The 11,382-nt window shown below is 48.6% G+C and overlaps 1 protein-coding gene across 7 annotated transcripts; it reads right to left on the reverse strand.

The window, feature by feature from the left end:
* Positions 1-2,047: 2,047 nt before the first annotated feature.
* MYCN (MYCN proto-oncogene, bHLH transcription factor) lies at positions 2,048-7,206 on the reverse strand. Of its 7 annotated transcripts, none has more exons than XM_027750760.2 (3): positions 7,075-7,206; positions 3,870-4,693; positions 2,048-2,682 (listed from the first exon to the last, which is right to left on the reverse strand). In XM_027750760.2, exons 2-3 carry the CDS (start codon positions 4,582-4,584, stop codon positions 2,081-2,083), a joined length of 1,317 nt encoding a protein of 438 aa, XP_027606561.1. In that variant the 5' UTR covers positions 4,585-4,693; positions 7,075-7,206; the 3' UTR covers positions 2,048-2,080. The 7 variants fall into 7 exon arrangements, with proteins under 7 accessions (XP_027606561.1, XP_027606562.1, XP_027606564.1 ...); XM_027750761.2 differs by lacking the exon at positions 7,075-7,206 and adding an exon at positions 6,155-7,063; XM_027750763.2 differs by lacking the exon at positions 7,075-7,206 and adding an exon at positions 5,936-6,145.
* Positions 7,207-11,382: the final 4,176 nt, after the last annotated feature.

Raw genomic sequence — 11,382 nt, forward strand, 5'->3', positions numbered from 1 at the left:
GTCCCCAATGGTCATGGTACAGAAACTGGCTGGGGCCCAAGAACACAGAGGTTTATGAATACGTAACAAACTATAGAGATGGACATATGGCACACCCATTACTGCGGTGATTTTGCCCCCACACTGCACTTACTGTTCCCTCATAGCAAACCTGAGATTTCTGTACCTCCATCACCAAGCAACTTCCTTTGTGGCTCAAGTAGGGGCAGATGTCCCAGACTAGTTTCTTGCAAGTGGATCCTCAAGGGACTTACTGGCCATTTGGTCATTAATTCATACCTTCTTTTTCAGAGTCAGAGTGAGGAAAGACAATGTCACAAATACCTGTACAGGCAACTCCTTGGTCCCATGGTGTTTAACCCAATGACCAAACATGGACTTTCACATCTTGCTCCTGTCACACCAAATGCCACCTCTTGAGACAACCACCTGCCAAGTTTCATGTTCATTTGACACACACTTCATGGCTCTGTATCTTCCTTGGGATTTTTAATTTTACTGACTTAACACAAGTAGTAACAAACAGGATCTTTAGCTACCAACAAGAACAGTACTTCCTCCATGCAATGATGGGACAGCTTCAAACCTTTTGTAATGCAAAGAATAGAAACCAAGGAAAATCTTTGTTTACTACCAATATTTCACTTTCTGTGCTTTGGCAAGTGTACCTCCATCATATACCCATCCACCTGTGTGCCACAATGAGGCCAGTCCCTTATCAGAAGCATGCTAGCCCTGTTGTTTCTGATCCCTCCCAATTCTTTGGTTACAGTGGGTATTCCAGAAGTCTTTGTAAGTCATTCCATTACCTGTGATGTCTGGTCCCCTTGGATGATCCTGACATCACAGGTATGAAATAACAGGAAAATTGTTCTTATTACAATTGATTTTAACCAAAAATGGAAATGTCCTGCCTAGCTGACTTTTCGTAAAGCATCACCTGTGGTTTGCAAGTTGAAATGTCCAGGATACAGGACCATGTTTTTGTATTTAATCAACATTGCAAAGTTAAAGATTTTATTTAAAAGAAAAATAGTAAATGGCACATCATGTAATCGCTATTTATTTTCATAAACATGAGGTATTTCAAAGTGCTATAAGACGCAGCACTAAATGTACATCGTTGGAAGAAATCAAACACAGAACTTTGCAGTTACCCAGTTCTATGCACCAAACATTAACAAATACATTAACTGGAAGAAACAGGCTAGGAAAAGGCATATATAGTAAATTTCTTTACAAAAGTTTCTTAGTTCAAAAAAGTGATAAAGTAATATCTACTCAAAACTTTCACAACCCATTTTCATACGAAAATATAAGTATCAAATTTAGTTATGTATCAGCATCATACTAAAGTATACAGGCAATGTAAGAATTAGTACAGTACATAACAGAGATTAACAATATATTTGTATACAAAAACATGCTCCTCAAACATTGAGGTATTACAGTACTTAGGTATGAACTTCCAGTCTAATACTGGCAGCAAAAGCCACCTCTCATAACCCAAGACATGTACAAAAGGCAAGTGTGTAGATGGTATTTACAGAAATTCCCACAGGGGTACAAAATGCCAACCCCTAAAGTAACATCTGTTAGAACATAAGCACCATAAAACTTAGAAATGAACATTTTAAAACTCAACTAGATGTCATCAGCAGCTCCAAATGCTCACAACAATTAAACAAAAAAAATCCCCACCATCTACAGTTCTTAAGAAGAAAAACAAGGGCAGTTCTTTGTTGTTTGGTAGTCTTGCAATAAACTCCTTGCAAGAACATCCATTTGCTCCGTACCCGGATAATATAGTTTGTCGATTACTTCAGGGACTGGATTGAAATTAAAACCAACATTCTTAACGTCAAAAAACAACAATTTTTTTAAAAGAATCAAAAATGTGCAAAGTGGCAATGACTGTCCTGGTCAGCCAAAAAAAAAAAAAAAAAAAAACCAAAACAAAAAAAAAAAAAAAAAATACAAAAAAAAAAAAATAAAAAAAAAAAAAAAAAAATAAAAAAAAAAAAAAAAAAAAAAAAAAAAAAAAAAAAAAAAAAAAAAAGAACCAAAACAAAAAAAAAGTTTAGCAAGTCCTCTTGTATTCTATTTTCTTTAGCAATTGTTGTTGTCTGGCTTGCAATTTTTCCTTTTCTAGCAATAATTTTTGCTCCTCTTCCTGAAGAGAATGAACATATTCAGTGGCTTTTTTCAAGATCACAACTTTCACAGCTTTCTCATTTTTAACCAGTTCTGGAATATGGTCCCTTAGTGTAAGGAAACTTGACCGTAGATCATTACGTCGTTGACGCTCCAGGATGTTATGGTTGCGTCGACGTTCACTATCCTCTGAATCAGAGTTTCGAGGACTTGAACTCTTAGGCTTTGGTTGGATCATGGGTTTCACCGGACGGGGCACCTCGGTTTTTAACTTTTTCTGCGGTGGAGCTTCTTCAGGCTCCATGTATGGAGAAGGAGCGGCATAATTATGCTGCTGGTGAATTGGTGCGCAACGCTTTAAAATCAGTCCATTCTGCTGTGTCGTGACTGATGGAAAAGTAGTATTTTTAGTACGCACTGTAATAGTAAGGGTGGTAACAGCCTTGTTGATGGAGGAGCGTCTTTTGTCCACTGTAACAACATCTATTTCTTCTTCTTCATCCTCTTTCTCCTCATCTTCATCATCTTCTGGTAATAAAAAATGGAAAATAAATTAGATGTTATTCTGGCTGAAAATACTCCGACCAAGTATGAATCCAGATGTATTTATTGACAAAATATATCCAGTAAAAGCAGTAATAAAATAACTGATGGCAAAACCAGGGTGTGCCCACCATATGTAGTCAGATAGAGATCTGTAAAAGTAACGTAATGCACACGAAATGAGCAAAGAATAGTGATTTCTGAAAACTTTTTAAGTTTAATGAGGTGGGTTTTTTTAAACACGTCTGATTTTTAATCAAAGCAGGGCTACCACCCACATAATCACAGAGGCAGAAAAGAATTTTTAGGCAGAATGTATGTATTTTGAATGGAATCGTCGAGCTGCGACACAAAAGTCAAGCACAGAGCCACAACACAGCCCCTGCTTGGTAGAAAAGCAGCCGGAAAACGAAACAATCGCTGGGTTTGTTCTGAGGCAGAAGGTGAAGCTGTTCCAGCCGGGGACCCTTTAAGCCGGCGCTTGGTGCACTGCCAAGAAGACAGCTGTTGGAAGTGCTTCCTCACCCAAAGCTGTCAAACCAGACATTAAAGGGACAGCAGGCTCTGAAACCCGGGACGGATCACCAAGTTTGTGGTTGGGGTCATAGGGACCAGCTCATCCACACAAGCCGAACCGCATTTCAGTCCAAGTGGACTCCTCTGCGTGCACGGACAGGGGACGTTTTGGGCATTTTGGGCTCTGTCAGTACAAGCGATGCTCTAAGGGGTCACTAGCCCGGCTCCAAGTCTTTCCAGATCGTGCCTGAGGGCACATGCACACGGTCACCCCCATAAACCCCGTGCCCAGGGTGGCAGTGGCGGCCCGCACCGCCCCCTCCGCCCCACGGGGGGCAGGACACGGTGAGGGAGCCCGGGGCTCCCCGGCACCGCGCAGCTCCCCCGGGGCGGGCCGGCTCCCCAGTGACGCTTCAGCCCCGCCGCCCCCCAGACCTGCCTGCACAGCACAAGGGGCTGGCGGGCGCTGCCCCCGGGCCGTGTCCGCCGCCCCCGCGGGGGCCCCGGCGCTGGGCCGCCCCTGCTGCCGCCTGCCGGCCGCCCCGCCCCGCCGGGGGCCGCCATCGGGGCGCAGCCGCCCCCTCCCGCCGCGGGGCAGCTGGCGGGGGCCCGGAGCCTCCCCCCCCGTCCCCACCGTCCGGTGATGGAGCGCTTACCCGAGTCGCTGAGCGTGTCGTCCCCGGAGCTGCTGCTGCTGGCCCGGCTGTCCCCGGCGGGGCGCGGCGAGCGGCCGCCCCGCGGAGCCCCACCGCCCGCCGGCGCCGCCGCCGGCGCCTCCCGCTTGTTGACGGGGAAGGGGAACACCACGGCCGGGTCTACGCACTCGGGCACGGCGCCGCCCAGCTCCGCGCGGCCGCTCCCGGCGGCGGGGCCGCCCGCGGGCCCCGGGGGTGGCGGCGGGGCGGCGGCGGCGAGCGCCTTGCTCTGCAGCTTCTCGGTGAGCGCCCGCTCCAGCTTCTCGCGGGCGGAGAAGCCGCTCCACATGCAGTCCTGGATGATGATGGAGTTGAGATTGTTGGTCATGCCGGGCCCCGTCTCGAAGAAGTCCCCTCCGTCCGCGCCGCCCCACAGGTCGGCCTCGGGGGGCAGCAGGAGTAGCTCGGACGCCCAGTCCAGGGGATCGGTGGGGCGGCAGCCCCCCAGGGCCGCCCCTCCCCACGCCACCGGGCCCCACCCCGGAGGGTGCTCCTGGAGCCCGGCCCGGCTGGGAGACAGGGGAGGGGTGGGCAGTAGCTCAAACTTTTTCCAGATGTCCTCGCCGGGGGGAGCGGAGTCCGGCCCGCACAAATAAAAATCATCTTCGTCTGGATAGAAACAGGGCTGCAAAGAGTCGAACTCGAGATCTGGGTTTTTACTGACCATTCCTGGCATTACGGGTCTCTTTTTGCTGATCCCTGGGTCGGGCAATGGTTTCAAAGACAGGTTTTATGGGTATTTCCACCAAGAGGAAGAAGAAAAGAGGTTCTCCCAAGACCTGAAACTAAACCAAAAAAAAAAAAAAAAAAAACACCACAATTAAAATACGAATTAAGAAGCAGCCAAGACCGTGACTCCCTCCTAACGGAAGGGAAAAAAATAATAATCCCACCATCAATAGCAAGGCAGAGGGAGCCTTCAGCAAGTTGAGGAAAAAAATGCATCTCATACCTTTCCTCCCGACTCAAGATATTGAAAGCAAAGCGCTCAGGTAGTGCTCCCCCGTGCAGAGCCTGCCCCGCCGCTCCGCGGGGACACAAACCCAGCCTGTACTCATAGCCCTCGCCTGCTCTCCCCAAACCGCTTCAAACGCTCAAAACTGCAGAGTAACTACAGACAGATGCGTGGCTTTGATACCGTAATCTCTCCAGAAAGGCTTCTTAATATGCCAGCAAAAGTAGAGGAAGTTTACTCCTTTTGTCATCTGCGGAGCAGTGCAAAGGGGAGAGGAGAAGGATGCAAAAAAGGGGGCGGAGGGGCTCTTTGCAACTTCGCAAATCGCCAGTTCACTCACTCAAAGCGAGCCAGCGAAATCCGCACACAAACCACGGGGGGAGGGGGGAGAGGAGGGGAAATCCAGCAGCAACAGAAATTATCAACCTTATGTAATAATCTCACGCACAAAATGCATTAAAACCACCCCGGCGCCACCAACAAAGCCTCCTGATTTGCCAAGAAGGCACGGGAAGTTTTTCTCCCCCTTTTTCCTGCAACAGCGAGGTTGCAAGGACAACAACTCTGCTCATTTTGCCACTTCATGCACTCAAACCTCCCGCAAACACACCAGCTCTCCAGCTCTCTCACTCCGGGGAATGTACGGTGCTGCCCTTACCTCGGCCAGACCCCCACTCACTACCCGCGGCCATTCAACCACTGCCCCATTCCTCTGCCGAGAGCTCCGTTGCATCAGACATTAAAAAAACACACACACACACACACAAAATCCCAAAAACAAAAAAAGGCTTAAAGTCCAAAGAAGCCAGTCAGCGTTTCCATTCAGTTTGGTAAAGGTACCGCGAAAGGAAATCGTTCTGCTGGGTTCACAACAGCTGACGCTGAAACGGAGACCAAAAGAGGGGGAAGAAAAAATCCTTGAAAAGCCTTATGATGAAACGCCGAGAAACGCGCCCGGCTCGGCTCAGCTGCGCTCCCGCCCCGCCCCCTGAGCGCCTCCAGGACTGTGCATTTTTCTACTAGGGAAATACATTAAACCGTTTAAAATGCAAAGCAGTAAAGAGGCACCTACAAAACACTGGCGATCTCAATGCGACAGCTCCAAACCAAAACACAAATATCCTCCAGGATTTCCTTCTGCTCAGTGAGAACCCCATTCACGCTCCGTTCTGCCCCTGCGCTCCCCTTCCCGCCCCATCCTCCTCTCGGCAACTCAAACGCGATAGAGAATTGGATTTATTTGACTGGGGTTTTGTCCTGCAGCCCAGAGCCTGCAGCTTCCTCTTCTTACCTCCTTGGTGATGGTGGTGGGTGTGTGAGGGGGAGGAGTGGCGGGGGGAAGGGGAGAGAAAAAAAAAGGCAGCTGATGGTGTCTGTGGCACTTTCCGCGCCCGCCCGCCGGCCCCCGCGGCCGCCCCGGCCTCCGCATCCACCCTCTGCTCGCAGACAGATGACTGTCACTGCCTCGCTTTGAAGCTGCTGGATATTATTAACCCCCCCCAAAAGGCAATAAAAAAAAAAAATCGGTAAAAACCCTGACACACTCAGGAAGGAGAGCTAGGAAACAGGGGGAGAAAGGCGGGAGCGACGGCCCTGCCCCCCCTCCACGCGCGCAGGGCGGGACCGCGCGTTTGGCGCCAAAAGCCCCGTTCGCTCTTTATCCTCCGGGAGGGCGCTCGGATGTCCCAGGGCCGGCCCTGCTGAGCCCCCTAGTCCCTTGGGTACTCTGTACTCCCCGCTGCCCCCCGGCCCCGAGCTTGGGGAAAACGTCGCCTCCGGAGCGGTGTTCCCCCAACACCCGCCGCTGCGACCTCGCGCACAAACACCCGGGGCAGTTGAAAATAAATAAACAAGTCGGGGCTGAGGGAAGTGGCTGGGCGAGAGAGCCACTCCAACTCGGGGCTCTGAACATGATCAGTAGCACTTGCCCTGCAGCGACGGCCTCCCCGCAGGCGAGCGGGGCTCTCACGCCGCCGCTGCCGCGGACGCGCTGTCGGGGCCGGACCCGGGCAGAGGGGCGGGCGGACGGGCCCGGCCAACCCCGCGCTCAGCGCTCCCGTGTCCGCACCGGCACCCGGACCAGGATCGGGATACGGCGGGAGCCGCCCGCGTTCCGCTGCCGACGGCGACACCTTGCGGACGAACGGCGCGAACGGCGGCGCTCCCGGCGCTCCCGGCGCCCCCGCGCATTCCCCCGGCGGCGGCACCCACCGCTCTCGCGCTTCCTTCCCCGCGGCGCGGGGCCGCGGGACGGGACGGGGCAGGACGGGACGGGACGGGACGCGGCGGCACGGGACGAGAGCACGGCGCTTCCCTCGGCGATGGGCGACAGCGGGCGCTGGTACGGTCCCGGTCCCGCCGCCGTTCGGGGCGGTACCTCCTCGCTCATAGGCTGCAGGTTGAGGCGGGGACTGGGCGTCGCTCGCAGCAGCCGGTGGTGGCGGGCGGTCGCTTTGTGTGCGGCGGCGGCGGTGGGGCCGCCTCCCCGGCCCGCCTTGGTGAGAGCGAGCCCGGGCTCTTCAAACCCGGTGGGCACGGCAGTGAGAGAGCGAGCTGGGGGGAATAAACTCCGAGGGAGGCAGGGAGGTGTCGTGTGCACCTTCGCCTCGTCAACTCCAGCAGTTTTGGGCAGGAAGGTCCTGCCTCTTCCGCGTGGTGATACCCCCCTCGCCTCCGTGTCACGTTTCAGTGGCCAAAACTTGGAGGCTCCACCAGCCGTTCAGTTCCCTGAGGCGGCCTTGGGAGCCGTCTGGGGGGCCGGCGAGGTCCTGCAGCCGCCGTGTCCGGCACAGCGGTGGGGCTGGCCGGGCACCCCGGGCAGCTGGAGTGGAGCTGGCTCACCAAAGGTGGCAACTGCTTTGCAATGACCCTAGCCAAGGCAGTGAGCCTCTTGCTTCCCCTCACCGAGGTAGCTGGTTGCATTTTTGTTTAAGAGCCTTCGGTTGGCCCTGGCTTAGAGCAGAAAGAGCACCTAGAAGGTGAATCCTCTGTACCAGAGCTTCCAAGTGAACACTATTCAAGCAGGGAGCGCTGAAGTGACTTTCAGATACCCCTCCATGAGTTACAGCTTGGATGGACTCAGCTGTGGCAGGGGCGGCGCCCCATAAAGCAGAGGAGCGCTGGACCTGCTGCTGCCGGGGCTGCAGCCAGCCCCCGTGGCATGAAGCTCATCAGGCTTGCCTGAACTTTGATGATTTGGCCTCCATCCTTCTAATTCACTTTGGATTCAAGACAGGGGAATTAATTGATTAGCTAAATGTGCACTTGGTTCTTTGAAGATGCGAAGTCTTATGAAAGCACCGAGCTTTATTAATTTCTTTTTGGATGATTTGTCTGGACAAAAAAGGTGTGGGTGGTTGGGATTTCCCCCCATCACATTTCAGTAGCCTTAAACAGGTTGCAGCTTGTGAACGGTTAGTATGTGGCTCACAGAATGTGTTAACAATTTATTCATACTCATTAATCAAAGGACCTTTGTGGATTTAAACAGTTATATATGATTTGCTCCTTTAAAGTAAGCATTTTTGTCTTCCGTAGAAATGGACATGGGCTGCTACCTGATTTATTATAAATTCTCACCTAGATTTTCTCAACAGCCTTTTTTAATTTTCCTTTTTACTTTTTCTCCACATGTATGTGCATGGGAATAAAACTACCAACTTCTAGGAAAGTTCCACTGTGGTGTGTGATATCTTTTGTAGTACTCTGGATGAGAACATTAATAAGGGTTAACACTCAAGACAAATCTTTTGAAGTAACTTTCATTGCCAAAAAAAATCTAACCAACAAAAACAAAACCCCCAACAAACAGGAAATGGAAAGCAATACTCTGAAAAACATTGCCATGTATGAGCACTAATTCTGTTTAGATAAAAGGACTTGTTAAAACTCCAGATCTATTGCTTTGTCTTGTACAGTTAAGAAAGACATGGAAAGCTTTGGTAGGACTGCACAAATCTTTGTGGCGTTTTGACTGATGCTTACTTTGGCTCTTTTATCAACTTTTCTTTCTCTGATCTGTCTCTGAAATGAGATGTATTGAGAAGCTTCAAGGCAAATGGAAATCTGAAATTACTTGTAGTTACCGTAAATTTATTATTGCGTTGTTTCACTGGGAAAACTTGGCAATTAAGATGTGCTGATACTAGAACTGGGTACCAATATAAAACAGTTGTGTAGCAAATATATTAAGGCATTGTAAGAATTCGTTATCTGGAAAAGTAGAAAAATACGTGTAAAAAAAGTGTATAAAAGGCTAAAGGATACTTTTGCTTATACAGTGGTAAGAATACAAGTGAATCCAATGGTCTTTAATTTGGCCTTATGATGAGCCTGGAAAAAGCACTGTGCTGAGGGCTTGGAGGTACATACCGGGGCATAATATGTAACTAAGTTGCTGGTGGTCAGGGCTACAAAACATTTTCCCATTTATCATTATTGATTCATTAAAAAATGCTGTGTGAGGCAAATTTCTCTGGCCACACAAACCTTTATTTCATGCTAACAGCCTGCAACTCTTGAGAAGATCAAAAGAAACAGAGTATTATTACTTGATATGTGTGCAGTTGTCTTCCTCAGAGGTACCCAAACTTCAGTATATTTCTGAATTTTCTTTACTAGTCAGAAGTAATGTATATACTTTCTTGACTCCGTATTACGGTGTAAAAGATTTTGTAAAGAGTTTTGTTAATTGGGGTATGGGGAAAGTGGCCAATACCCCAGTGTGCTGAGTGCACTTGGAAAAATGTGACAGAATTGGAACGATTTATCCCTGTTCTGTCTCGAACAGCAGAAACATGTGAAATTTTCTGTGTAGGACTAGAAAGGACATAAGTATAAACACTCATAGACCTGGATTTTTATTTTTCTTTCTTAGTCCTAATACACTGCCTGTTAGATAGCAGTAGTAAAATTTTAACTAAATTGAATTAAGTATTTGGAGTTTTGCTGTTAAAGTTAGCATAACAGTTACAGCAGCTGCCAGATTTAGAGGAGCAGATTTATTCCTGCATACGTTAAATAAACTTGCAAGGGAGTTGTGCTGCTCCCTGCTGTGTAGCTGCTGAGGGTGTGTAATCTAAACTATTTCTCTTGCCAATTTCTCTGAAGGTAGACTCTGCTATTGCTTTTACCCTCATTCCAGTGAGACAGGGTTAGGGACTTGCCTAGTGTCACATATGGTAACAAAAACAGATTTCCCCAGTATGCTGATTGTAACAGTCTGAGGTAGCAATTGCTTTCTCACAAGTTCTCACAGGGTGCATCAGCGTCATCTATTAAGATGAGAGAATAGTGCAGAGTCCCAAAGACCTTTGGATGTCACCCCTGCAAAGAAGAACAGATGTTCTTGTGACATAAAAGCTCTCAAGTACTGGCCATAATACCTAATGCTTGTATAGTTTCACATGACCAAGATGTTGAAAAACTTGAGTTATTTCACTTACAGTAACTTCAGAGATCTCTAGACAATCTCACCTGTGCATCCAGAAGCACTTTAAGGAGTACCTAGTAATCAGAGGACTAGTTCTATTTAATTAAAACTAATTTTGAGGTAATATTATTCATAAGAGTAGTCTAATAATAGAATAGTACCCTGGCTGCTAAAAACAGAAGAGATGCTGGATTTAGCTGGGTAACTGTGGCTGAATGCTCCACCTTTAAGCGTTCTTATATATATAAGAAATCATATTTCAATAGCTGGTGGAAAGAAAAAGAGCTTTCTTCCTTTTCTGCTTTTTGTATGTATTGGTTCCTTTAAAAGTTGTGGGTCAGACAGGTATTTGTGTACTAGTCGTCTTCTGCTTCCCTTCTGGCTGTTCAGAGAGCATTGGAAAACTTTCATTTAAACCAGAAGGACTAGAAATGTATTTTTTAGATTTGGCAGAAGCTGATGGCACTTTCTCAGGGAAACATCCTACTCACAGCAGATTTTCAAGCCCTATATATGGCTAGATAAACATCTAAGCATTTGTTATCTTATGGTTGTATTCTGAAGCAAAACAAAAGGAAAATGGCTTCAAAAAGTTGCGGGTAAGACCACTAAATGAAATATTTCACAATGAGGCTGTGTACATAGAATCACAGAATTGTAGAATCAATTAGGTTGGAAGAGACCTCTGAGATCACCGAGTCCAACCTGTGACCGATCACTACCTTGTCAACTAGACCATGGCACTGAGTGCCATGTCCAGTCTTTCTTTAAACATCTCCAGGGACAGTGACTCTACCACCTTCCTAGGCAGACCATTCCAATACCTAATCACCTTTTCTGTGAAGAATTTCTTTCTAATGTTCAAATTAAACCTCCCCTGGTGCAGCTTAAGAATATGTCCTCTTGTCTTTTGGCTGGTATCTAGGAGAAAGGGCCAACACACCCGCCTGACCACAACCTCCCTTCAGGTAGTTGTAGAGAGTAATAAGGTCACCCCTGAGCCTCTTCCTCTCCAGGCTAAACAACCCCGGCTCCCTCAGCCACTCATAATAGGACATGCGCTCCAGACCCTTCACCATCTTCATTGC

This window comes from Pipra filicauda, unplaced genomic scaffold (genome assembly GCF_003945595.2).
Source record: "Pipra filicauda isolate LSUMZ 115617 unplaced genomic scaffold, ASM394559v2 scaffold184_size3518187_pilon, whole genome shotgun sequence".
Classification (NCBI taxonomy): domain Eukaryota; kingdom Metazoa; phylum Chordata; class Aves; order Passeriformes; family Pipridae; genus Pipra; species Pipra filicauda.